The sequence below is a fragment of the Myotis daubentonii genome, chromosome 6 (assembly GCF_963259705.1).
Source record: "Myotis daubentonii chromosome 6, mMyoDau2.1, whole genome shotgun sequence".
Classification (NCBI taxonomy): Eukaryota; Metazoa; Chordata; class Mammalia; order Chiroptera; family Vespertilionidae; genus Myotis; species Myotis daubentonii.
In genome coordinates this window covers 77,211,713-77,239,145 of record NC_081845.1, presented here as the reverse complement: position 1 = coordinate 77,239,145, position 27,433 = coordinate 77,211,713, and the positions used below count along the sequence as shown (strand labels likewise).

The following is a 27,433-nucleotide window of genomic DNA, read 5'->3' as shown; positions in this document are numbered from 1 at the left end:
GTGTCTTATGTCCATTGGTTATGCTTATATGCATGCATAGAAGTCCTTTGGTTGATCTCTTACCCCTCCCTCCCGCCCCCCCAACCCTCCCTGGCCTTCCCGCTGTAGTTTGACAATCTGTTCGAGGCAGCTCTGCCTCTGTATCTATTTTTGTTCATAAGTTTATAATGGTCTTTATTATCCATGAATGAGTGAGATCATGTGGTATTTTTCCTTCATTGACTGGCTTATTTCACTTAGCATAATGCTCTCCAATTCCATCCAGGCTGTTGCAAATGGTAAGAATTCCTTCTTTTTTATAGCAGCATAGTATTCCATCGTGTAGATGTACCACAGTTTTCTAATCCATTCATCTACTGATGGGCACTTTGGCTATTTCCAGATCTTAGCTATGGTGAATTGTGCTCCTATGAACACAGGGGTGCATATATCCTTTCTGATTGGTGTTTCTGTTTTCTTGGGATATATTCCTAGAAGTGGGATCACAGGGTCAAATGGGAGTTCCATTTTTAGTTTTTTGAGGAAACTCCATACTGTCTTCCATAGTGTCTTCCAAGAGCAGGAAAAACTTGCTAGATACCAGGAGTTAGACCATGTAAGCAATTGAAATTTTCCAAAAGACACCTGATTCCACACCTGCATTCTATCCCCATTCCAACCCACCTATTCAGCCCCCAGACCAGAGTTTCCTGCCAGTGACTGCATATAAGGACATGGATATCTTGGGTGTTGCCATCATCCACCCAACCTCCACTTGGCTCGATGCTGTGCAGCCCTTCCCTTTGGGTATCCCATCCCCCACCCTCTTTCCTTAAATAAATTCGTTTTTTCTTTATTTCCATTCAAGATGGCTATGTAGCCTGCCCACGTATCACCATGCTAACCTCTCACTTGAGTCACAAAGTGGGAGTGTAGACAACTGTCGCATGACTCAGTCCCCCACTGAGCACCACAAAGTAAAGACAGGGATGGGGAGGGCCCAGCCGGGCTCTGATGGACAGGAAAGTGTGAGAAGGATGAGTGGTGGGCAGGGGTGGGCCAGCCTCCCACCTCCTCACTTTATGCTGATAGGAACACACACATCCAAATGCCATTTGCAGAAGGAAATCAGAGGTTCTTGAATCACAAAGTAGGAGCTCGAACAAATCTCCCATCACTCAGTCCCCCACAAGGCACGTGCCTCATGCTGTGGAAGAAAATGATCATGAAATATTCAGCTCTGTGGCTGTAAGTGATGACATTCTCAACAACCCATGCAGGCTCACTATGTCCCAAAAAAAACCCATCACCCAGATCTGTCCCCTCGTTACATCGGGGTTTTACCTTTAAAAGCCAAGAGAGATTGATCAGAGCTCTGGGTACTGTAGCTGCCTGAGGTAGAACAAAACAGGACGTGGTCAGAGCACCCAAGAGAGGGACTAAAGGAGTAACTATGGGGGTGAGGTCCCCTATGGGCTCCCCTATGCACTGTAATATGGTCTCAGGGGTCACCCATCCATACTCACTGGCAGCCTGGACATAGCTCCCTCCTTGTCCACCTGTGGGAAGAAAACATCCTGTGAGAAGACAGGGAGGAGGCAGGGCCATGAGTTCCTAAAGCAGCGGTTCTCAACCTGTGGGTCACAACCCCTTTGGGGGTTGAACGACCCTTTCACAGGGGTCGCCTAAATACATCCTGCATATCAGATATTTACATTACGATTCATAACAGTAGCAAAATTACAGTTATGAAGTAGCAACGAAAATAATTTTATGGTCGGGGGTCACCACAGCATGAGGAACGGTACTAAAGGGTCACAGCATTAGGAAGGTTGAGAACCACTGCAACCTAAAGGAACTCTTAGTCCTGGAGCCCAGAGAAGTTTCCATATCTGTGACTAGAGACCCAGGGCAGGATCAGGAAACCCGAGGAAACTACACGTGGGAGACTGACCAACCATCCTCCCAGAGGTCTGTCCTCAGCAGGGACCTTCCACCCTGACCTGGGAGTGCTGGGAACCAGGCCCCATCACTGGAATCATCAGGTGATGAATCTGTCCCTCATTTCCACACGTGTCTGACTAAAGAGTGAGTGTCAGCAAATAGGGGCCCACACTGGGCAACCACACGTGTGGGGATGGTAGTTGCCCTTAATGAAGCAGAACACACTTCTGCCTGAGCTTGCAACCCCCAGTGAGACAAGACACTCGGGCCCACCCCTTTCCCTACCTGAACGCTTCCTCCTCCACATCACAGCTCCAGTGACCACAGCTCCAAGGATGACCAGGCACACAACGAGGCACACAGGGGCGATGGTGGCCCAAGGAGGCGGCTCTGGTAAGGGAAGGGGAGTTGAGGGCCCTGACCCCCAGGCCTCAGCCCTGACCCCACTGAAGTCCTCCACAGGCCCCTGCTTCCCTGAGAACAGGCTCTGTGCCCATGCCCCTCCTCACCCCATCTCAGGGTCAGGGGCTCGGGCAGCCCCTCATGCTGCACATGGCACGTGTATCTCTGCTCCTCTCCACGGGCCACCACCAGGGCCGCCCACTTCTGGAAGGTCCCATCCCCCGCAGGCCTGGTCTCCACCAGCTCCATGTCCTGGGTCTGCTCCTCCCCATCACGCTGCCAGCTCAGGCTGATGTCCGCAGGGTAGAAGCCCAGGGCCCAGCACCTCAGGGTGACCTCACGGTCAGAGATGGGGTGGTGGGTCACGTGTGTCTTTGGAGGGTCTGAGGAGAAGGGGGAGGAAATTCAGGGACTTGGCACTGTCAGGGGACCCTCCAGCAGCACGAGGGAGCCCACAAGCACCACCAGCCTGGACAGAGCATCTGGGGATGACCTCTCCTCTTTAGAAATCCTAGTCAGAGTGACACAGCCCAGGGCAGGAGGCAGGTCTCAGGGGAGAAAGGGATTTCTGGTCCTGTCCTGGGTGGAGGCCAAAGGACTCAGAAAAGTCGGGGTCAGACCTCAGATACACTGGGGGAGGGGCAGGGAGCAGGGCCTGAGAGAGCAGGTCCCCCATGGGTCCCAGAGCCACTGCAGGGCCAATGGGAACCGCTGCTCAGTTCCTTCAGGCTGGTCTCCCCTCTAATTGTCCCTGAGAGACTGCACCCCTAGGTGTCCCTGAGAGAAGGGAGGGCGTCACTTTCGGGAACTGGATCTGAAAGAAAATTCCCTGGCCCAAAGGAGAGGCGTTCTTCCTCTGATCCCATTCCCTTCTCCTTGCAGGACCCCAGCCCAGGGGAGAGGGGGGAGGCCCCAGGCCCCTGGTACCTGCGCGCTGCAGCACCTCCTTCCCCATCGCCAGGTATCTGCTGAGCCACTCCAGGCACTCCCCCTGCAGGTAGTGTCTCCTTTCCTCCGCTACACCTTCTGCCTCCCACTTGCGCCGGGTGATCTGAGCTGCGGTGTCGGCCGCGGTCCAGGAGCGCAGGTCCTCGTTCAGGGCGAGGTAGTCGGTGCCGTCGTAGGCGGACTGGTCATAACCGCGGACGAGGCGCCCGTCGGGTCCCATTTCGCAGCCAAACATCAACTGGAAGGTGTGAGACCCTGACCCACACCCCTGGAGGTCAGGTCCCGCCCACCCAGCCCGGACTCCATCCAACCCTCAGGATGAAGCCGAAACTGAAAGTGCAACCAGGCCCTCCCGGGTGGGGGCCAGGAGGGTCACGCGGCTCAGGGTGAAGCTCGGACCCGGACAATCGGGGCGACCCCGGTCCGGCCGTGGGGATGGGGGTCATGACAGGGTCCCAGGCCCGGGGCCCAGGGCTCACCGTCCCGGCTCTGGTTGTAGTAGCCGCGCAGGATGTCCAGGTTCAGTCGGAAACTCTGTGCGGCGACCTCGGCGTTCCGCGTGTTCAGTTCCCAGTAGCCCGGCTCCTCCTGCTCCATCCACGGCGCCCGCGGCTCCATCCTCGGGCTCGCGGAGTCGCTGTCGAACCGCACGAACTGAGTGTCGTCCACGTAGGCGACGACCACGAAGCGGGGCTTGCGATGTCCGGGCCGGGACTCAGCGGTGAGGAAATGTCTCAGGGAGTGGGGGCCTGCGGGCCGGAGGGAGGGGCTGACACCCCCGACCATCCTCCCAGCGCCGTTCGGGGCCGAGGTCTGTAGGACAGGATGGGGTCCGGCTTTGGGGGTCTGGGCGGGGGGGGGGGGAGGTGTGGAGACGCGCCAATTCGGGGTCCTGCGCCCCCGCCGGGTGCCCTCGCTCCTCCCCCGCAGAAGCCGTTCCCTCCCGACCCCGCACTCACCCGCCCAGGTCTGGGTCAGGGCCAGGGCCCCCCAGAGCAGCAGGAGGTTGGTTGGGGGCCCCGTGAGCAGCATCCTCAGTGTCTGGGGAGTCTGATTCCTGGTGAGTTTGCAGAGACTTCTAACTGGGAGGGAGGTGACCCTGATTGGCTTCTGTAGCACCTGCCACCCAATGGGAGTGAGAACTGGGGCCGCGTCACGAGTATCCAGGAAGGAGGGCCCCACACAGGTTGTGAGAAGGAGAAGTGAAACTGCGGGGAGGTGGGGACTCCACAACACTGAGTTTCCCGCTTCAGTCTCCGCCCTCGGGCTGGGACCCTGAGACCAGGCCTGGGACCTGGGACGTTGCCCTGACACCTCCCCTGCACGGAGAGCTCTGTCACTCCCTCTCCCTCAGTCCTGCCCAGGGGCTGTGTGAGAACCAGGGAGACTCCCCAGGCTGGGACCAGCCCTTTCCTCCCCTTCTCCTCTTGAAACCCCTCTCCCTGAAATGCACTCTGCTTCCTACCCATTATCTCTGCCCCTTGACACTGGTAGGTCGCTGAAGGAGGAAAGCACAAGGCCAGAATGGTGAGGGATTACAAATTTATTCAATCATCCGCACACTAGGTGGCTGAGCCCCAGATGGCTCCAGCACCCAGTGACAGGAGTCAGCTCTTTTTAAAGGACTTAATGGCAGGCTTTTGTAGGCGGAGAGTTCTCTGTGCAGGTCTGGAGGGGAGAGATAACAGAATGTGGTCTCAGCAAGTAAAGTGTGGTCTCAGCAAAAGGGAATGTCCATAGTGAAATGGCCTGAAAAGTCAGTTCCTGGGGGAGGGGTAATAATTCAATTGCTCAATCAAACCTAACAGACACTTCTAGAAAAAAACTCTCCCTGGGAAATTGATGCCAGAGAGTGAGCTCACCCTGTGAAAGGGAGAGGAGGGTTTTCTCTTTAATCCTGAAGGAATCTTACCTGAAAATATTGGATAGAGATTCTCAACGATAAGTCAACTACAGTGGGGAACACAACCTGGGAACCCTGAACATCAGGAATCTCATCTGTAAAATGAGTGATTTCAGAGGCTTCATATGCAAAGTGTCTAAATAGCCCTGCAGCCAGAGTTACAAAGCTCCTCAATTCTCCTTCCCTCACAGGAAGTGTGTGACTCCAGACTGGTTGTTCACCTTCCCCAGCCATTCCACCAAATAAAATATTGCTTGCATTAATTGATTAGTTTCTTCAATGCTCTAACTTTCACTTTTGGAGAAGTTTGAGATAGAGGAAGGAGATACAATAATATTTGTCAGATTTTCTTAGTAATGCCATTAATCATAATGTTCCCTACAGTAACTGGAAACAAAGTTGAGAACACACAGTAGCTAGATCAAATAGTTTAAAGACCGGGCATCTCAAATGGGGCATTCCTGTTCATGTCGAATTGGTGCCAACAACCATCAGTGGACACAGTCCTGTCCCCCAGATGTAACCTCTCACTGATTCCTGTGCTTCTTATACCCTTGAGATACTCCAAAGATTTTCAATAAGTATATACAGATCTCCAACCCGAATCTTTGCCAGTTTTACATTTGCACAGAGGACTGGTACTTGCATGACCCTCGGAGACTCAGTGTTACCTAAGGGTCATCTCTCACCTGTGAGGCTGTCCTTCCATTTTGAGAGCTGAATCTTATATTTTATGATTATCCTGAAATCCTGCTATATTCCTATTGATGTATATGTGGTTGTTTCAGTTTTTGCTAAAACATTCGTGTACATGTCTCCTGGAGCACAAGAGAAGAAATTCCCGAGAGGGGGTGGTTAGAGGTGGGAATGCTGGGTCCTGTGGGGCCTGTACTTTAACCAAACTCGATGATGCTCAGGTGATTTAAAAGTGCCTGTGCCAGTTTAAACTTTTACCAGGATGTGGAAGACTTCAGGTTGCTGATATAGTTGTTCTGAAAATAAACCAAACACAGATTAAGTAGAAGCCTTAAGAGTTGAAAGTCAGTTCTTTGGTTCCTTGCATTGCAGAATCATGGAGACATTTTCTTTTCAGACTAAAATTAGTTCCTTTACTTTTATTCCATAGCCCTTGTATTTATACTTTTAACATATACACCCATGTAATGCTTTCCTTGGCATGACCACAGGGCATTATTTTATACGATTGGGAGATCTGATGATAAGCACAAAGGTAGGAGAGAAGGAAAGATGGAAGGGAGAAGGGAGAAAAGACAGAAAATATAGGAGAAAATAGAGGAGAACTGGAAACAGCGAGTGCAGGTAACATTTGCCAAGTGCAAGGAAACCAAGGTGTAGACTAAGAGAAACTGCAGAGAGCTTTATTACTTGTCCACTGCCGAGCACCAAACTACCCCACACTTTAGTGGCTCCAAACAATAAGCCACTAAAGAAGGGATGAGGTTGGGTGGACAGCTGGCCTGTGGAAAAGGTTTTGAAGCAGATGGTGTTGGAAAGCTGGAATTGTCCTCTAATGTGCTCAGTGTTCTCAGTGAAGCAGGCAACAGGGCACTAGCAGGAACAGATGGGGAAGGGGGGCGGCTGTTTGAGCAGAGGATGGGGGACTGAGGGAGCCATGCGCGGACAGGATGATTGTGGGCAGCGGCATGGACGCCTTTGTGGTCTGAGTCATGACCTTAACGTGACAGTGTCAGCGTGTCTGTGTTGTTCCCCAGCCTCCTGTAGCTGCATGGGGCCAGGTGCACGGTAGGCAGAGGTAGAATTCACAAGCAAGAGTGACACAGCAAGGGAGAGCCAAGGGAGGGGTTGAAAGGGTGAATCATGGAATTTAAGAGAGTGAGGAGGGAGGAGGGGACATGGAGGGTGAGGGACAGTGAATAGATGGCAGGATAATCAGCTTGGATCCCAATGGGCTCAAAGGACTGTTGGAGTTGATGTACCACAGGGAGGACTCAGGCCTGGGAAACAGGCACATCTGTGATGAATGGTTTACTGATATTGCATCCCAATGTATGATGAAACTAGAGGCCTGATGCAGGAAAGTTAGTGCAAGAGTAGGCCTTCCTTCCCCTGGCTGCTAGCACCCTCCTGTACCCGGAATCTGGGCTGTTTCCCTCTGGCCCCTCTGCTGTGCTTCTGGGGGAAAGAAGGCCCTGGAGACCCTTGCTTTAGGCCCAATGTGCATCTCCTCACTGTGGAAGATTGTGTAGACATTGAGATGTTGTTCCCAAATAAGAAATGACTTTATTTTGAAAAAAGAGTTTGAAAACAAAACAAAACAAAAAAACACCCAGGAAATACGGAGTGGAAGAAAATGTTTCTACTTTTCAGGTTTCCATGGTGTTGTCCTCAAGGGACTGGAGAGAGGGGTGGCAGTGAGGAGATGGAAACCTCAGAGATGGCTCCTGGCTCCTGAGCACTATTCTTAGTCAACCCCTGTCCTGTCCTGACCTTGACACTGTGGAGCCCAGGACTCGCCAAAGCTTCTTCATCCCCCCCCCCCCGCCCCCCGCTTCCCCGCCCCCCCCTTCCTCGCCCCCCCCCCCCCCCCCCCCCCCCCGCCTCCCGCGGATGCCCCGCCTTCAAGTCAGCCCCCTCTGACCCACTCACAGCACAGCCCCTAACAGGGCGCAGGCAGCCTCAGGAGCAGCGCGGCGGCGCCCCCGTGTGGCCACAGGGCTGAGGACAGAAGATATGTGCAGTGTGCATAGGAATTTGTTCATAGTTCTTTTTAAACTATAGTCCGGCCCTCCAACGGTCTGAGGGACAGTGAACTGCCCCCCTGTTTAAAAAGTTTGAAGACCCCTGTAGGGTCTCCCTCTGCTCCCAGCGCCAGAACAGGGCTTTGAACGCAGGAGGGGGGCCCTGTCCTATGTCAAATTCGGGGTGCAAAGTGTTTCTCCAAATGCACACTGATGGTGATGCTTCCTCCCCACTGAGTCACCGTGGACGCTGCCTCAGGGAAGAGCGAGGTCTCCTGGGCCATAACCGCTGGCTCCCAGGTGCAGCTGCACCCCACAATCAAACCAGGAGTCCTTAGTCTCCCGGATGGGACCTTGGACACCCAAGAACCTGTCCCCTGTTCCCGCTGCTGCCTCTGGAGCTAGAGCACCTTCCTCCTGGGAACTAGTGCCGCTGTCTCAGAGCTTGGGATGGGAGTGGGGCTGGGGTGTCAGGCCTGGGAAGGCAAGGATGACCCTGAGGAGGTCAGGATGGGGGGAGTCAGCACTCAGAGAGGTAGAGGCTTCAGGGAGGAGAGCAGCAGGGGAGGGTGTGCCTTGGGGACCCCTGCTGGTGTTTGGAAGGGGCCCTCCGGGTCACAGACAGCAAAGGGCTGGGCTGCCCCTGTAGGGATGAGCCCTGGTCCCTAAGTCCTGGGGTTTCCAGGGTCCCACTGACTGGGCCAGTACCCCTGCCAAGTCTGAGCCCAGCCCCGAGCAGCAGGCTGTCCTGGCCTTCAGTGGTCCCTCCCTCCCCTGGGACAGGACAGGCGTCAGGCCAGGTCGAGGGGCCTGAGCACCAGGCACTGAACCTGGGTGTGGGCTGCGCACCTCGCTGGGCGACAAGGACCTCAGCGAGAGGACCCAGGCTGCCCATGGCCCAGCAGCAGCCCCGTCACCCTCCGCTGCCTGTGGCCCGAGGAATCTGGGGTCCCATCTCTTTCCACCGCTCAGTCCCTGGATGCCTCTCCAGCCTGGACCCCTTCCCGGCCTCCCCACTGCCCCCTAACCTCCTATGTGTTCTCATAGCAGCAGCCACAGTGATCCTTTAAAGGGGGTATCAGGCCGGGCCTCTCCTGCTCTAAACTCTCCGGTGGCTCTTTCCACACTCAGAGCACAGTCCCTGCCCTTGTTCCATTCTCCAGGCCCAGGAGGTCTGGCCTTGTCTTTATCTCAACTTCATTACTCTGTGCTCCATTCCCACTGAAACCAGGCACACTCCTGCCCCAGGCCATTCCCACTGTAGGTGCCACTGCTGGAAAGGGCTTCCTTCCACATGCTCAGGGATAATCCCTTATGTCCTTCAATGCTTTCCTCAAGCCACCTTCCCAGTGAGGCCCCCACTGACTGGCCACCCAAATCAGACAGACATGCCCTATGGTTTAGCTCAGTGGATAGAGCATCAGTCTGCAGACTGAAGAGTCCTGGGTTGGATTCTGGTCAAGGGCACATGCCTGGGTTGCGGGTTCCATCCTCAGCAGGGGACATGCAGGAGGCAGTCAATCAATGATTCTCTCCCATCATTAATGTTTCTATCTCTCTCTTTCTCTCCCTTTCTCTCTGAAATCAATAAAAAATATATATATATTTATAAAATAATAGACAAACAGGGTAATTGACGGCACCTTTGCTACACTTCCCATTGGCTAACCAGGGCGATATGCAAATTAACTGCCAACAAAGATGGCGGTTAACTTGCATACGTAGGTGCAATGATGGGAGGCGAAAGGGGAAGGACGGAAGAAGCCCCTGCCGCTGACGGTGATCCGAAACCCAGGCGGCCGGGGCCACCATTGCCTGGCCAGTGATCGGAGAAGCTGGGTGGGGCAGGGAAGAGGCGGAAGCCAGCAGCCACCTCTTCCCTGCTCCCCTCACCCCCCTCAGCAGGTGATCGGAAACCCAGGCAGCAGGCAAGAGCTGGGTGGTAGGGCAAATGAGGAGAACCAGGCCCCTTTGCCCAGAGCTAACTATGAAGTGGGAGCAGGGCTGGAACTTCCCAGGGTGGGCACTGGGAGTGGGGGTGGAACGTCTGCCCTGTTGCCATGGCAACGCGGCAGAAGTTCCGGCCCTGTAGGTGCTTGCTTATTCACTTACTCATGCATTCATTCACTCATTCACTTACTCATTATTCACTCACTCACTCAGCACACCCTCTCAGGTCCCTGGCACCAGGCCAGGCACTGAAGTTGAAGCAGGATAAGACAGAGCTATGTCCTCAAGATGTTAGTAATTCAGTAGGGAGAAGCAGGCACATGAATGAGGCAGTTGTACACACAGATGCAGTGTACTGGGTTCTGTGAAGGCTGTAACTAACGCGGACTTTGTTCTCTTGATAAAATGGGGCCTCGGGAGCCAGGCTGCCCCAAGCCTGTAGGCCTGTGCCTAGGCCAGGAGTGGCCGGGGTCCTGGAACATGACAGAGGATGCAAGTCAGGCTGAGGGGTCTGGCCCCACCCCTCACGCACCTACCCCAGAGTGCACAAATTTTTTGTGCACCAGGCTACTACTAGTGTGTGTGTGTGTGTGTGTATGTGTGTGTGTGTGTGTCTATATATATATATAACAACACACAAATAAACGAAAAAAAACACCCATGTTCCGTGTCCCCAACAGCCTTGCGTGGGCTTGCCTTCCCCACGACTTTTTTTCCTCTAAACAGTTACCCCTTGACACAGACGCCTTCCTTGTTTACTGTGCTTTTCCATTCACTGTTTCTTCCCACACAACGTATGTTCCACAGGAAAGCAGCTTTTCTGATTTTCCTTCAATGGTCCCCACATGCGGAAACACTGTCACACATCTGGCACACAACTAACATTGGTTCATGAATGGCCAGTGTAGAGCCCTCCCTATGCTAGAGACACGTCTTCATTAACGTGGCCTCAGACCACAGCTGTCCTGTGGCAGCTACAGCACAGCGAGCTCTCACATTGGCATCAGGGCACCTGCTCTTCCCACAGAGCAGCTCTCCCTGAATCTACAGGAGACTCTGCTTCAGAAATCCCAGGGTTCCCACTGCAGCCAGCGCTAGAGGGAAGGGCAGGGAGAGAGGGTGGGCCAGCAGAGCAGAATTCCAACAGGAACTTATCTAAGATGACCAATTACAGGACCCCTCCTCCCTGCTAATTCCAGGACCTGGTTCCTTGTGGAGTTTAGGAAAAGATGGAAAGAACAATCAATTCCTAGAAGGAGCGAAGAGCAGGATGAGACTGAAAAGTCATCTCTCCATACCACGGACTCTTGTGTGCAGGGACCCCTGAGCCTTGTGGGCACAATGACAGACAACTCACCTCTGGCTGATGCTGGATAGGGGACACTCAAAAGAAGGATGAGACCAAAACTCATAACAAGAACACAAATAGGCACAATACTCTACACAAACAAAGAAACAACAAATACAGCCCCAGAAGATGAGGGCTGAGGGCAGGACCCAGGCCTGAGCCTAGGCTGATCCGGACACAGGAAGGCCTTGCTGCCCACGGGTTTGGAGATGTTCCTCATTAGGACAATGTACAAGGCCTGGGGAGGTTTCAGTCCCTGTGATGGAAAGTCCTGGGGGGACAAGGTTCTACTGAAGGGAGAAGAACAAAGGAGCAGAGAGGTGACCCAGCTGAAGAGACCAGGGAGCCAACTGGGCACAACCCTGACCACACTCAGTCCTCACAGCCTCTCCTGTCCCCCCTGCAACAGCCTCAGCACAGCAAACACACAGGATCTGACAAGTTCTCGGTGCGTCCATTTATTTCCTTTCAAATTTTAGGATATTCTCCTTTAATTTTTTCCATAAATATGTTTTTATTGATTTTCAGAGAGAGAGAGGAAAGAAGAGGGAGAGACAGACTGAAACATCAATGATGAGAGAGAATCATCCATTGGCTGTCACTTGCACAACCCTGGTGGGAACTGAGCTGAAATCTGGGCATTTGCCCTGAAAGGAAAACCAACCATGACCTCCTGGTTCCTGGGTGGACACTCAGCCACTGAGGCACACCAGGCCGGGCTGTTCTGCTTTAAGGAACCCATCACCCCTTCATGGCAAGAAGTGAAGAAGAGTGCATACCCAGACTCTACTTTCAATCAGGCAGTAAGAAGCTGCAGCTGCGCGCACCAGGAAGTAAAAACAGGAATGGGGAGGGCCCAGCCCCACCTCTACTGGACAGGAAAGGCTGGGGAGGGGGTGTGCTGGGGAGGGGTGGGCCAGCCTCTCACCTCCTCACATTACGCTGACAGGAACACACACATTCAAATGCTGTTTGCAGAACAAAACCAGAGATTCTTGAATCACAAAGTGGGAGAGTGAACAAATCTCCCATCACTCAGTCCCCGACAAGTGCCTCAGGCTGTGGAAGAAAATGATCATGAACAAACTCAGTTCAGTGGCTGTAAGCAGTGACATTCTCAACAGCCCACCACAGGCTCACTATGTCCCAAAGAGTCCCCATTACCCAGTCCTGTCCCTTTCGCCCCAACCCCTGCTATTGTCAGGGTCTCACCGTTATAAGCCATGAGAGATATATCAGAGCTCTGGGCACCATCGCTACCTCGGGTAGAACAAAACAGAATGAGGTCAGAGCCCCCAGGAGAGGAGCCTAAGGGAGGAACTATAGGGGTGAGGTTCCCCAAGGGATCCAGTCTGTACTATCACAGGATGTCAGGGGTCACCCCTCCATACTCACTGGCAGCCTGGTCATAGTTCCCTCCTTTCCCACCTGTGGGAAGAAAACATCCCGTGAGAAGACAGGGAGGAGGCAGGGCCATGAGGTCCTAAAGGAACTCCTAGTCCTGGAGCCCAGAGAAGTTTCCAGAACTGTGACTACAGACCCAGGGCAGGATCAGGAAACCTGAGGAAACTACACGTGTGGGGACTGGACCAACCACCCTCCGGAAGTCTGTCCTCAGCAGGGACCTTCCGCCCTGACCTGGGAGTGCTGGGACCAGGCCGATCACTAGAATCATCAGGTGATCAATCTGTCCCTCATTTCCACACGTGTCTGACTAAAGAGTGAGTGTCAGCAAATAGGGCCCCACACTGGGCAACCACACGTGTGGGGATGGTACTTGCCATTAATGAAGCAGAACACACTTCTACCTGGGCGTGCAACCCCCAGTGAGACAAGAAACTCAGGCCCCACCCCTTCCCTACCTGAGCGCTTCCTCCTCCACATCATCACAGCTCCAGTGACCACAGCTCCAGTGAGCACAGCTCCAAGGATGACCAGGCCCACAACCAGGCCCACAGGGGGGATGGTGGCCCAAAGAGGCGGCTCTGGGAAGAGAAGGGGAGGTGAGGGCCCTGATCTCCAGGCCTCAGCCCCGACCCCACTGAGGTCCTCCACAGGCCCCTGCTTCCCTGAGACCAGGCTCTGTGCCCACGCCCCTCCTCACCCCATCTCAGGGTCAGGGGCTCGGGCAGCCCCTCATGCTGCACATGGCACGTGTATCTCTGCTCCTCTCCAGGGGGCACCACCAGGGCCGCCCACTTCTGGAAGGTCCCATCCCCCGCAGGCCTGGTCTCCACAAACTCCATGTCCTGGGTCTGCTCCTCCCCATCACGCTGCCAGCTCAGGCTGATGTCCGCAGGGTAGAAGTCCAGGGCCCAGCACCTCAGGGTGACCTCACGGTCAGAGATGGGGTGGTGGGTCACGTGTGTCTTTGGAGGGTCTGAGGAGAAGGGGGAGGAAATTCAGGGACTTGGTACTGTCAGGGGACCCTCCAGCAGCCCTCATGTGACCACCTGAGCGTGGACAGGGCACCTGGGGTGGGCGAGGGAGCACACAAGCACCACCAGCCTGGACAGAGCACCTGGGGATGACCTCTCCTCCTTAGAAAGTTCTAGTCAGAGTGACACAGCCCAGGGCAGGAGGTAGGTCTCAGGGGGAGAAAGGGATTTCTGGTCCTGTCCTGGGTGGAGGCCAAAGGACTCAGAAGAGTGGGGGTCAGACCTCAGATACACTGGGGGAGGGGCAGGGAGCAGGGCCTGAGAGAGCACGTCCCCATGGGTCCCTGAGCCACTGCAGGGTCAGTGGGAACCGCTGCTCAGTTCCTTCAGGCTGGTCTCCCCTCTAATTGTCCCTGAGAGACTGCACCCCTAGGTGTCCCTGAGAGAAGGGAGGGCGTCACTGGATCTGAAAAGCCAGGCGGACTCAGTCTCCTGGCCCACAGGAGGGGGGTCTGACACTGACCCTGTGTCCTGTCTCCTTGTGGGGCCCCAGCCCCAGGGGAGAGGGGGGCGGCCCCAGGCCCTGGTACCTGCACGCTGCAGCACCTCCTTTCCCATCGCCAGGTATCTGCGCAGCCACTCCAGGCACCTGCCCTCCAGTTGGTTCCTGACTCGCTCAGCCTCACCGGCCTCCTCCCACTTGCGCCGGGTGATCTGAGCTGCGGTGTCGGCCGCGGTCCAGGAGCGCAGGTCGTCGTTCAGGGCGAGGTAGTCGGTGCCATCGTAGGCGGACTGGTCATAACCGCGGAGGAGGAGGCCGTCCGGTCCCATGTCACAGCCCCACGTGAACTGGAGCGTGTGAGACCCTGACCCGCCCCAAGGTCAGTCCCGTCCCCTGAGCCCCGCCCCCGCCCCGCCCGCGGGGATTAAACAGAAACTGAAAGTAAAACCCGGTCCAAGTACCCGCGGGCTCCTCCCGGGTGTGTGTAGGGGGGGCGGGGTTGGGGTGAACCTCGCACTCGGACACTCGGGGCGACCCCGGCCCGTCGTGGGGATGGGGGTGGTGACCGGCCCCGGGCCCCGTGGCTCACCGTCCTGGCTCTGGTTGTAGTAGCCGCGCAGGTTGTGCAGGCTCAGTCGGAAAATCTGTGCTAAGCCCTTGGCGTTCTGCGTGCTCACGTCCCAAATGCCGGGCTCCACCTGCTCCACCCATGGCGCCCGCGGCTCCGCCCTCTGACTCTCCGAGTCGCTGTCGAACCACTCGAAAGGAAGGTCGTCCACGTAGCCGACCTCCAGGAACCGGGCCTCCCCGCGGCCCGGCCGGGACACGGCGGTGAAGAAATATCTCAGGGAATGGGGGCCTGGGGGCCGGAGCGGAGGGGTGACACCCGCGACCCTCCTCCCGGCGCGGATTCGGGGTCCGGGGTCGGAGGGACAGGAGAGGGGAAGGGGCCCGGGAGACGGAACCGGGGCAGCGGGACGGAGAAGAGAGGGGTCAGGACGGGGTGGGGTCTGGGGTGTGGATGGGGGTGTGGAGACGCCCTTTCCCGGGGTCCTGCGCCCCCGCCGGGTGCCCTCGCTCCTCCTCCCCAGAGGCCATTCCCTCCCGACCCCGCACTCACCCGCCCAGGTCTGGGTCAGGGCCAGGGCCCCCCAGAGCAGCAGGAGGTGGGTTGGGGGCCCCGTGAGCAGCATCCTCAGGGTTTGGGGAGTCTGGGTCCTGGTGAGTCCACAGAGACTTCTAACTGGGAGGGAGGTGACGCTGATTGGCTTCTGTAGCACCTGCCACCCAATGGGAGTGAGAACTGTTTAATCCCCGCGGGCGGGGCGGGGGCGGGGCTCAGGGGACGGGACTGACCTCGGGGCGGGTCAGGGTCTCACACGCTCCAGGAAGGAGGGCGCCCACACAGGTTGTGAGAGGGAGAAGTGAAACTGCGGGGAGGTGGGGACTCCACAACACTGAGCTTCCCGCTTCAGTCTCCGCCCTCGGGCTGGGACCCTGAGACCAGGCCTGGGACCTGGGACCTTGCCCTGACCCCTCACCTGCACGGAGAGCTCTGTCACTCCCTCTCCCTCAGTCCTGCCCAGGGGCTGTGTGAGAACCAGGGAGACTCCCCAGGCTGGGACCAGCCCTTTCCTCCCCTTCTCCTCCTGGAACCCCTCTCCCTGGAATGCACTCTGCCTCCCACCCTCACCTCTGCCCTGGACTCTTCTAGAGGGAAACTCACCCTGGGACCTTGATGCCAGAGAGTGAGCTCCCTGTGAGAGGAGGCGGAGGACAGGGTCTCCTCTGTAATCCTGGAGGAGCTGGGCCTGAAAAGACCAGTGAAGGGCAGGGGGACCACAGTCTTGGGAAGCCTGGACATCAGGAAGCTAATCTGTAAAATGAGTGATTTCAGAGGCTTCATAGGCAAAGTGTCTAAACAGCCCAGCAGCCAGAGCTACAAAGCTCCTCACTCTCCTTCCCACACAGGAAGTGTGTGGCTGGGGACTGTTACATTGTGAAGTGACCTGCATTCCCCAGCCCTGAGCTTGTCCCTGTGAGTCCCCCACACCCCCCCTACAGGAGCCCAGGGAGCATGTGTGACTGTGCATTTCAGCAGGAGCCTGTGCATCCTCACAGTCGCAGGTGCTCAGTGGGTCACAGTGCCCTTCCTTCACCAGCGCTCCTGCCCTGCCCATCCTTATGAATTACGCACATGGAAGCAGTGAGCACATTTTATCAGGGCACATTATTATTTTTTTCACAAACATGGGTTTTACGGTTATTATTCCCATTTTATAGCAAGGAAACCGAGGCACAGAGAGATTGAGTTATGTGCTTAAAGTCGCAGAGCTAATAAATAGATGTTGGAATGGCTTTCAAATGTAGATAGTCTGGCTCCAGAGCCTGTACTCTGAATTATAGGTTAGTTGTTTGTATAACTTTTCCTAAAGGAGTTTTAATCATCCTATATAATAAAAGGCTAATATGCAAATAGAACAGCAGAACATGAAGTGTGCTGACCACCAGGGGGCGTGCATGGAACATGCTGGGTATAGGCAGCTGTGGGATGGTGGAGCAGGTGATTGGGGGAGCCAGACCAAGGTGGGGTGCTGGTCACTGTCATCAGGGCAAGCCTCTGGTGGTCACTGAATATTCTCTGCTTCCATGTCCTATGGTAATGCCCAGTCCTCACACCTGCTGCTGGCACCAGCCTTGCTTGCACCCGCTCCTGGCATCCAGCGCCAGCCCTGATTGCTCAACGCTGTCAGCAGGTGCAAGTGGCTGCTGCCAGCCTTTATTGCCCCTGAGAGTTTCTCCATCTCCTCCTGAGGGGCAATCAGGGTATCTCACACCTGCTGACAGTGCTGGTCCCACTCATACCCACTGCTGGTGCTGGCCCCAATTGCTCTGGGCTAGACAGTGGGTGTGAGCAAGGCCGGTGCCATTAGCATGTGTGAGCAGGGCTGTGGGCAGACAGGTGACTGGGTCATGGATAAAGGGGCCGGGCGGGGGCACAGAAGATGGCCCAAGACCTTTGCCTGTGCCCATTGCAGCCTCGTGGCCCACAATTCCTTTCAAGGTGCACGAATTCGTGCACTGAACACCTAGTATCATATATAATTAATTTAGAACAAATGGAAATTAAGTGCAATCACTCATTCTATCTTTGGACACTGTATTGGTCATGTTTTCAGCTTAAATTACTCTAAACTCAGCAGCTAAAAACAACAAATGTGTGTTATCTCCCAGTTTCCCAGGGTCAGGAACCCAGGAGGGGTTCCTCTGAGTGCTTCTGGCTCAGGTGTCTCTCAAGGTTGCTGCCACTTGTCAGTCAGGGCTGCATGGTCTGAAGGCTGGCTGGGCTGGAGGACTCGCTGACACATGGCTCACTCCTAGGGCTGTTGGCAGAGGCCTGATTTCCTGCCTGGATGGTCCCAGGAGCCCTCAGTTCCTAGCCATGGGGACTCGGCCATAAGGCAGTGAATGACTAGCGCTTCTTGTCCCAGAGCAAGTGATGAGAGAGAGAGCAACCAGGATGGAAGGTGAGTGAGGTGAATGTCCTAGGCTGAGAGTCACACACATTACATCAGCCTTACTCCTCAGTTAGAAGTGAGTCAGCAAGTCCAGCCCCCACCCTCAAGAGGAGAAAATCGCTCCACCTCCGGAAGGGGGAGTGTCACAGATTAACACACATGTGAAAACCAAAGTTCACACTACATGCTGTTTCAGGATTCTGTAAGTCAATGTTTCCTTTATCTGATTATTTCATTCAATGCTCTAAATTTCACCTATGGAAAGTAATGATTAAAAGTTTGAGAAAGAGCAAGGAGATACAACAATATTTGTAAGTTTTTCTTAGAGTTGCCTTTAGTAATAATGTTCCCTACAGTAAGTGGCAACAACATTGAGAACACATCCTAGCTAGATCAAACAGTTTAAAGACTGGGCTCCATAACAATAATGCCTTTAAAATAATTCTTTGCTATTTCTCAGAATTTTTAAATTTAGTTTATTATGAGTGTAAAAATATTGGCTAAAATGTCAGTTTTCGTATTCAGCATCTTCAAAAACTTGTGTGTCAGGAAATCAATTTTTAATCAGAAAAATGTGGATCTTACACTCAGTCTACACATACACCTTGGCGTCCTGAGAGCAATTGGGTGAGACGCTGTGGGCAGAGAGGGTACAGCCCTGCTGTATCACACCCGGCTGTCCCACAGCCGTGCTGGTCTCACTGACAAGCTGTATTACCATCCAGCTGTCTGCAGTGAACACAGTGTCCTTCAGCCACCTCACTGCGGGACTCCTGTTGGCATTGACACTTACAGTCCGGTCCCCCAGATGTAATATCTGTTCTCAGTCTTGTGTTTTTTACACCCTTGAGACTCCCTAAAGATTTTATAATTAATATATATATTAATATATATATATTATATATATAATCTCCCAAACGAATGTTTTTCAGTTTTACCAGCTTTAAATTTCCTATAAAGTGAACTTGTACAGCATGGAGTCTTCTGAGGCTCAGCATTACATAAGGGTCATCTCTCATCTGTGAGGCTCTCTTTACACTTTTAGTGCTGAAGTCTTATATTTTACTAGAGGACTGATGCACGAAATTCGTGCAAGGGGTTCGGCCCCCACCGCTGCGGTGGCTGCCTCTGCCTCAGTGCTCTCAGCCCAGGCTTTGTCTGGAAGGTTATCCAGAAGTACGTCTGGACTAATTAGCGTATTACGCTTTTATTATTATAGATGGTTATAGTGAAATTTTGCTATTTTCCTGTTTATGTATACATGGTCATTCCAGTTTTTGCTGCAACCATTTGTGTACATGTCTCCTGGGGCACAAAGCAAGAAATTCCCCAGAGGGGGTACACAGGGGTGGCAAAGCTGGGCCCTGTGGGGCCTGTAACTTTAGCCAGACCCGATGATACTCATGTAATTTAAAAGTGCGAGTGCCAGTTTAAACTTTAACCAGGAATGTGGAAGACTTTATGTTGCTGATGTAGTTGTTCTGAAAATAAACCAACCTCAGCTTAAATAGAAGCATTGAAAGTGGATTGTCAGGTCCTTGGTTGCAGAATCACCTGGGGATTTTTCTTTTCAGACTATTAATTACTCCTTTCCTTTCCTTTTATTCCATATCTTTTGTGTTTATACTTTTAACAAATACACCCAGGTAATGCTTCCTTTAGCATAACCACAGAGTATTATTTTATACTAGAGGCCTGGTGCACAAAATTGTGCACAGGAGGAAGGGGGTGTCCCTCAGTCCGGCCTGCACCCTCTTGCAGTCCAGGACCCCTTGCTCCTAACCGCCCTCCAGCTCACTCATTACTGCCCGCCTGCTCGCTCCTTACTGATTGGCTTGTCACCCCTTAGCACTGCCATGGAGGCAGGAGAGGCTCCCACCACCACCACTGCACTCACCAGCCATGAGCCTGGCTTATGGCTGAGCAGTGCAACCAATGTGGTAGTGCACTGACCACCAGGGGGCAGCTCCTGCGCTGAGCGTCTGCCCCTGGTGGTCAGTGCACCTCATAGTGACTGGTCATTCTGCTGGTTGTTCCGCCGTTCGGTTAATTTGTACATTAGGGTTTTATTATATAGGATGGTTGAGACATCTGATAATACGCATAAAGAAAAGAAAGAGAAAAGGAAGAATGGAGAAAAGACAGAATAAAAGAGAGAACAGGAGGAGAGGAACTGGAAATAGTGAGTGCAGGTGACATTTTCCAAGTGCAAGGAAACAGCAATGCAGAGTAAAAGAAACCAAAGAGAGCCTTGTGACTTATTCACTGCAGAGCACGGAACTTCCCCAAACTTTAGTGGCTTGAAACATAAGCGTCTGTTACCTCAGAAAGATAATACAAAGGCCAGCACAAGGGGGCCGATGCTGGAGGAGAAGTTGGGGAAAGAGAAGGATGTGACCCGATGGGGTAAGAGATCGCTGGCAGAGAGATGCAAATGATTTTGTTAGTCTGAGTCCCCCAAGCAGCAGATTCTAAGGGGGGATTGCCCTCAGCGGTGTGTACCAGGGGGACACCTGTCAGAGCCTATGGAGAGGGAGCCAGAACTCGCTGGGCGAGCCAGCAGACCCAGATCCAACCCGATGGTCAGGAAGAGGAGTTTGTTAGACGTGTCTTAGGTCACTACTGGGCGATCTCAGTGACGCTGAGCGAGGCCACAGGACAGTCCTTGAGCCACTGTCAGCATCAGAGGAGGCCCTGACCCCAGGAATGGCTGCCTGGGTCCCTGCAGTGCACGGTCACTGTCTGGGAACAGCCCGTGGGAAGGGGCCTCTGCACAGGGGCTGCCATGGGTTTCCCAGGTCAGGAGTGGGGACCCCTATGACTTGCCTGGGGTGTGACCCAAACCTTCCTCCTGAGGGGTCTGGGTCCTGTAACTCCAGCCCTCCTCATGCTGGGCTGCTGTACATGTCCATCCACAGGCACAGGGAGCAGGAGGGAAGACCTGTACCCGGTTCCCCACCTGCTCCTCCTGCCCCCACTGAGTGACAGCAGCCCCACACCCTGTGGATCAGGGTCATTCCTCCTGCCTCATGGAGCGGGGACTGCTCTAGGCACCTGCAGTCCACACTTCCCTGGTGAAAAACATAATATAGTTTGGGTAGCCCCTTGTAGAGCATCCCTACTTCTGAGAACCTGGACCTCCCACCCTGGAGAGCCCAGAGATGTGGAGACAGGAAGCGCAACATCCCCATGGGGTGATGCTGAGTGGTGGGCAGTGGGGTCATCCTGTTTCCACCCTTGGTCCTGGGCCCTCACACTCTTCCTGTTGAGAAGTCGGCACCACACAGAGGTCCCTGCCCCGATGTCCACTGGGTCCCGAGAGATGTAACCCGTCCTCTCAGGGCGTTTCCTCAGAGCTGGTGCTTCCATCGCGGCTTCAGAAGCCTGTCCAGGGTCCTGTGAGGCCGGCAGCCCATGGACAGTGCAGATGGGGTACGACCAGGGGTCCCATGGCCACAGCCCAGCCTGCACCTCCTTCACTGGGACCTGGGGCCCCAGGTCTGATACTGTGCTAAGGGCAGGCCCAAGCCCATGGAGCAGGTGTTTGGAGCCCCCAGATCGTGGTTCTGGCTGAAGTTCTGAGCACAGGAAAGGAGAGCCCACCATGGACTAGGCAGCTGTCCTGTGATTATGACCCTCTGACCCTCCAAGAGGGCAGGGCTCACTGTAGTCACCTTGTCACGTGGTGGCTAATTGGTCACCTAAGGAAACTGAGCCACATAAGGGCCCTGTATTGGCCTCACTCTGACATCTGGACATGGAGACGTGGCCATACCTGGGACAGCCTTGGTCAGAGGGAGTCAGTGCTGCTGGCCCTCATCTCTGACATGAGGTCCCTCCATTCCTGTGCCCGTCCTGCCCGTCCTGGGCTGAGCGGTGATGCAGGCTGGCTGAGGTCGGTCTGTCTGCCTGGTTGCTCAGAGCCTTGTGAGGGGAGGGTGTTTTCTGGTGGGTGCTGACCTGATTCAGTCTCAGCCGCAGATCCGCCTTGTCCACCTTATGATGGGCTGGTGGCCTGTAGAGTTACGACCTCGTGGGGGACCCTGAACCGGGCATGTGGGCACTTGTAGTCCCATGGCTGCTGGTGTCCCATGGCCACGTGCTCTGTCTTCTCAGGTCCCGGTCACACACCCAGAGCAGCTTCCGAAGGGGTACATGTGTCTGCTGTGGATGGCGGGGCCTCACCCAGAGGAAACTGCACCAAAGCCACAGGCTGCTCTAAAGACATCCGCTGGGACCTAGGAGTTTGATTTTAATAATATACTGGGATGCATGGCTACATGGAAGACAGGGCGCAAAAGCAGGCAGGGACTTTGCAAGGTGAATATGTGGGTGCCCCCATTTAGCCAGAATCCCGAAGGAATGCCCACCAAAATTAAAAGTAGGGAACCTTGCTGGTCTCTCCCTTTCCTCTTAATAAAATGAGAAACAACAAACATTTCTATTAAGAATGTGTAACAGAAGCCAGTTCCCAGGCCAGGTTGGAGATCAAACTCACCCTCTCTGCATGGGCCCCCAAAATCTCAAGCCAAGAAGATGAGGTTACACCACAGGCTGGTAGTAGCCCATCCCCCATGTACCCACCAAGGCAAACATAAATCCCTTTTAGAGAAACCACCAACACCAGCTATCAGAGCATTCCTACAAACGACGTTCCAAGAACTCTGACCTCAAAATCCAAATAATTACTTTTTAAAAATAAAAAGGAAACCCGGCCCAACAATAAGCGTTAGCTGAGATAACCTGCTGAGGGGTCAGGTCTACAGAGGACTCAGGTGTTGAAGTCAGTGTTTCTAGAACACACATGTCTTACATTTTTGAAGAAAGAAATGAGGAAATATGAATTATGACTAAAGAAGAGATTAAACCTACCTGACCAGGCAGATTTAAACAGAAGCACGTTGTGCACCCACTCACTGAACACACAGGAAACAATGAAAATCATATTCAGTGAATGTCCTGAGCAGCAGGTTGGGTTCAGGCAGAGCACTGGTATACTGGAAGGAGCTGAAGAACTACACAGACTGCACTCCGGAGAGACAAGATAAATAGAAAATATCACAGACAGGTTAACCAAACAAAACGGAAAGATCCAACATGGAAGTTCCAGAAGGAGGAAAAGGGAATGAGGTAGAAGATATTCGCTAAGAATATTCCAAAAGTGACCTGATAGGATGTGATATTCCAGAGATTCTGGAAGCCTCATGAGCCTCAAATAAAATAAATAAAAAGAAATCCTCACCAAGACACATCATAATAAAGTTTCACGTTATCAAACATAAAGAGATGCTCTTAAAAACAGCCATAGAGCCCTGACCAGTTTGGTTCAGTGGCTAGGCAGGGGTGGGCAAACTTTTTGACTCAAGGGCCACAATGGGTTCTTAAACTGGACCGGAGGACCGGAACAAAAGCATGGATGGAGTGTTTGTGTGAACTAATATAAATTCAAAGTAAACATCATTACATAAAAGGGTACAGTCTTTTTTTTTTTTTAGTTTTATTCATTTTCAAACGTCCGGCCCACGGGCCATAGGTAGTTTGCCCACGGCTGGAGAGCGTAGGCCTGTGGACTGAAGGGTCCCAGGTTCGATTCTGGTCAAGGGCAGGTACCTTGGTTTCGGGCACATCCCCAGTAGGGAGGGTGCAGGAGGCAGTTGATCAATGTTTCTCTCTCATGGATGTTTCTAACTCTCTGTCCCTCTCCCTTCCTCTCTGTAAAAAATGAATAAAATATATTTATTTTTTTTTTTTTATTTTTTTTTTAATTAAATCTTTATTGTTCATATTATTACATTTGTTCCTTTTTTTTCCCCCCCATAACTCCCCTCCTCCCAGTTCCCGCCCTACCCTCCGCCCTCACTCCCCACCCACTGTCCTCATCCATAGGTGCACGATTTTTGTCCAGTCTCTTCCCACATCTCCCACACCCCTTTCCCCCCCAAGAATAGTCAGTCCATTCCCTTTCTATGTCCCTGATTCTATTATAATCAACAGTTTATTCTGTTCATCAGATTATTTATTCACTTGATTCTTAGATTCACTTGTTGATAGATGCATATTTGTTGTTCATAATTTGTATCTTTACCTTTTTCTTCCTCTTCCTCTTCTTAAAGGATACCTTTCAGCATTTCATATAATCCTGGTTTGGTGGTGATGAACTCCTTTAGCTTTTCCTTATCTGTGAAGCTCTTTATCTGACCTTCAATTCTGAATGATAGCTTTGCTGGATAAAGTAATCTTGGTTGTAGGTTCTTGGTATTCATCACTTTGAATATTTCTTGCCACTCCCTTCTGGCCTGCAAAGTTTCTGTTGAGAAATCAGCTGACAGTCGTATGGGTATTCCCTTGTAGGTAACTGAGTTTCTTTCTCTTGCTGTTTTTAAGATTCTCTCTTTATCTTTTGCTCTTGGCATTTTAATTATGATGTGTCTTGGTGTGGTCCTCTTTGGATTCCTTTTGTTTGGGGTTCTCCGCGCTTCTTGGACCTGTAAGTCCATTTCTTTCACCAGGTGGGGGAAGTTTTCTGTCATTATTTCTTCAAATAGGTTTTCAATATCTTGCTCTCTCTCATCTTCTGGCACCCCTATAATTCTGATGTTGGTACGCTTGAAGCTGTCCCAGAGGCTCCTTACACTATCCTCGCATTTTTGGATTCTTTTTTCATTTTGCTTTTCCGGTTGGATGTTTTTTGCTTCCTCGCATTTCAAATCATTGACTTGATTCTTGCGCTCCTCTGGTCTGCTGTCGGGCGTCTGTATAATATTCGTTATTTCAGTCTGTGTGTGCTTAATTTCTAGTTGGTTCCCCAATATAAGATCGAGGGTCTTATTAGTTTTCGTGTAGAGCTCATTAAGTTTATCGGCAGCTTCTAAACAGTTCTTGAGAGACCTTAAAAGTGTGGTTCTGAACTCTATTTCTTCCATTGACAATTTTGTCCTGTTTCTTTGTCTCCGCATTTTGTTATGCTTCCTTGGTGCACCCCCTAGTGGTCTTTGTTCGCAGTCTTATAGATAAATCTTGATTGCTGTAGCTAATTCCAGGGAGGGTTTGACCTCCAGGCCAAGTGGCTATGAGATTCAGCTGTGTCAGCGGTGAGAGAACTTCTGTCCTCTAGGGAGGTGCTAATCTAGCCTTTGCCTGAGGCTATCTGGCAAATGCCTCTGTGCAGGGCTTGGGCAGGGCGGGTCGAACAGGATCAACAGGGTGGGCCGGATAGAGCAGTTATGGCGGCTCTCAGTCCTGTCCCAAGGGGCTCTGCCTCTCTGAGTCCCAGCACCCGCTGCAAAGCTCGGAGAGAAAGCTGCACTCGCTCTGACCGAAGCCAGACAGTCCCGCTTCTTCCGCCTGAGTCTGGGTCCCTAAAGACTCGCCCGGATCTGGAGCTCAGAGTCTGCGACTCCCTCCCGATTGAAAACAACAACCGCGCCCTCCGCCGCCAGCCCGCTCCGCGCACTCCGCACCTCAGAATTTGACTTCAGCACTGCGCCGCCTCTGAGTGTCCGTATGCGTTTCTCTTTCCTCCTAGTTGTAGGACTTCCACTCAGCCAGCGCCCCGGTGGTTCTGGGTGATGTCCCTTCCGTTTTTTGGTTTCACTTTTGAAGTAGTTGTTCAAAGCAGCAAACTCCGGCGTTAACCTATGCCGCCATCTTGGTTCCTCCAATAAAATATATTTAAAAAAACAAAACAAAACAAAACAAAAACAGCAAGAAAAAGATAGATTACCTGCAAAGCACTACACAGACTGAGAACAATTGCTCAACATCATGATTCCCCTGGAAGAAACAGTTCCCACAGACCAGCCAGCGGCCCTCATTACTCTCTGGCGACCGACCAGACCGGCTGCAGTGAGCCCAGGTGAACCTCTCATGCACCACAGGGATGACGTGCCAATGGCTTCTCTCAGGTGAGCGTGACTATGTCCAGCCTGATGTCTCCCCCAGAAGTCTGACCTAAAGGATTCTCCCATCCGAATCCCCTGCCCTCTGGCTTTCCATTAGGCTTGGCCAGTGAGGACCCCAAAGGGACCTGGAGGGAGGGCAGAGAGTGAGGTCAGCATTGTTAGAGTCACAGGCCACATAGCGAGGTGTCTGTCAGTCAGGGACCACACATACATAGGAGGCCCCATAGCTTACAATGGAGCTGAAGAATTCCTATTGCCTAGGGACACTGTAGCTGCCATAGGTCATAGGGCAACACGTTACTCATGTGTCTGAGGGGGATGCTGGTGGAAACAACCTACTGAACTGCCTGTGTCATAAAAGTATGGTGCATGCCATTACACACAGTACATCGTACTTGATAATGGATGTCTATATTACTGGTTTATGTATTTACTATACTACATATTTCATTTATTTTATTTAAATTATTTTTATTGTTGAAAGTATTACAGATGTTCTCTTTGTTTTCTTTTCCAATTGACTTCCTCCTCCAGGAACCGCCCCTCCCAGGCCGTCTCCACTCTATAGTCTGAGTCCATGGGCTATGCATATATGCATATATATTCCCTGGTTAATCACTCCCCATCCATCCCCCACCCCCACCTTCCCACTGTCACTGTTATTTTAGAGTCTACTCTTTCTACTCATGAAAAAGCATTTGCCGTAGAAGTGTTGTGCTGGCAGCAGCCTCATACATCTCATGGCTATTGTATCCCTTGATGGCATCATTTCCTCTTGTGCTTGATTTGATCCTGTGTTGTTTTGTGCAGTAACATGTTCTACAGTTCGTAGCCCAGGAGCCACAGGCTCCACCATATGGCCAAGTGTGCAGTTGCTTTTCCATCTAAGTTTGTATAAGTGCCCTCTGTGATGTTGATGAAACTGACGAGCACAGGTTATCAGTTCCTCACAAGGAGGCCTGCTCTCCATGACTCTCCCCTTCAGCCTCCCCATTACTGCTTCCTCCCTTTGTGCCCGATTCAGGGGCAATAACTGCTCCCCTGCTAAAGCTCCGGGTTCCTTCCTGCACGCTCTCTGCTGGGTCCCTGCACCTTCCCACACATTAGTGCACAAACCCTCTGTGAATTACCCTCCCTTGGGCATGCCACCTGCTTCCTGTGGGGACCCTGCCCGAAACTCTTTCCAGCTTGTCCAGGACTCTGTGGAAACTCTCAGAGAGCAAGAGCACACATCCCCTTGCTTTAATTCTCTTACAAAGCGCTGAGCTCAGGGGAGAAATGTTCGGTAAAGGAGGGGGTGGTCCCAGTGTGAAACAGCCCTATGTCTATGGTTCCCTTAGGGCTTGCTGCCTGACATTGGGGCACGTGTGAGGAGTGACTGGGAGTGCTTCCTGGGACCCAGGAAGGCCAGCGTGGCCCTGGAGCAGCTGACTTATATCCCTGCAGCGGACGTGTGCCCTGTGCCTAGTGAGGGAAGCCACTTTCACAGATGACCTCACATTCCCTCTCTCCTCATCTCTACCGGAACCCCCTGTCATGTGCACGGCAGGAAGTCTCATTACTCAAAGTTGATGAAAGCCAATGTCACCTTTCCCTCTAGCTCCCACTCTTCTCCTGGAGAAAGTGCAAAGGTTCCTGCTGTAAGGACAGGAAAAAGGCCTGTCTGTCTCTGTGCGGTGGCCTTCCACAATTTATGGGAAGCTCCTGGGAATTAAACCCTGTGCAGTGCCAGCACAGCCAAAGGTTTGATGAGCCTGAGGGCGTAGGGGCAGCGAAGGATGTAGAAAAGACAAAGAGAATAAGCTGGGTCTTCCGTGGTCGGCAAACTGCGGCTCGCGAGCCACATGTGGCTTTTTGGCCCCTTGAGTGTGGCTCTTCCACAAAATACCACGTGCGGGCACACGTACAGTGTAATTGAAACTTCGTGGTCCAAGCGCAGA

The 27,433-nt window shown here is 52.9% G+C and overlaps 1 protein-coding gene across 5 annotated transcripts; it reads right to left on the bottom strand.

Annotated features, from left to right (window-relative positions):
* Positions 1 to 209: 209 nt before the first annotated feature.
* On the bottom strand, positions 210 to 15,339 carry LOC132237208 (patr class I histocompatibility antigen, B-2 alpha chain-like). Of its 5 annotated transcripts, none has more exons than XM_059701381.1 (8): positions 4,233 to 4,361; positions 3,753 to 4,022; positions 3,253 to 3,528; positions 2,433 to 2,708; positions 2,209 to 2,313; positions 1,506 to 1,538; positions 1,324 to 1,371; positions 210 to 1,186 (listed from the first exon to the last, which is right to left on the bottom strand). In XM_059701381.1, the coding sequence occupies exons 1-8, from the start codon at positions 4,303 to 4,305 to the stop codon at positions 1,182 to 1,184; spliced, it is 1,086 nt and encodes a 361-aa protein (XP_059557364.1). In that variant the 5' UTR covers positions 4,306 to 4,361; the 3' UTR covers positions 210 to 1,181. The 5 variants fall into 5 exon arrangements, with proteins under 5 accessions (XP_059557364.1, XP_059557362.1, XP_059557363.1 ...); XM_059701379.1 differs by lacking the exons at positions 2,209 to 2,313; positions 2,433 to 2,708; positions 3,253 to 3,528; positions 3,753 to 4,022; positions 4,233 to 4,361 and adding exons at positions 13,057 to 13,179; positions 13,299 to 13,574; positions 14,163 to 14,438; positions 14,664 to 14,933; positions 15,195 to 15,339 and having other exon boundaries at positions 227 to 1,186; positions 1,506 to 1,556; XM_059701380.1 differs by lacking the exons at positions 210 to 1,186; positions 1,324 to 1,371; positions 1,506 to 1,538; ... (3 more) ...; positions 3,753 to 4,022; positions 4,233 to 4,361 and adding exons at positions 11,974 to 12,253; positions 12,407 to 12,454; positions 12,590 to 12,622; ... (3 more) ...; positions 14,664 to 14,933; positions 15,195 to 15,339.
* Between the last annotated feature and the right edge of the window lie 12,094 nt (positions 15,340 to 27,433).

Coding starts and splice junctions, on each gene's coding strand:
- LOC132237208 (XM_059701378.1), bottom strand. CDS start 15,267: ATGCTGCTCACGGGGCCCCCAACCCACCTCCTGCTGCTCTGGGGGGCC. Junction 13,575..14,162: donor GGAGGTGCTGCAGCGTGCAG/GTACCAGGGCCT, acceptor CCTTCTCCTCAG/ACCCTCCAAAGACACACGTG. Junction 12,623..13,056: donor GTGGAGGAGGAAGCGCTCAG/GTAGGGAAGGGG, acceptor TTCTTCCCACAG/GTGGGAAAGGAGGGAACTAT.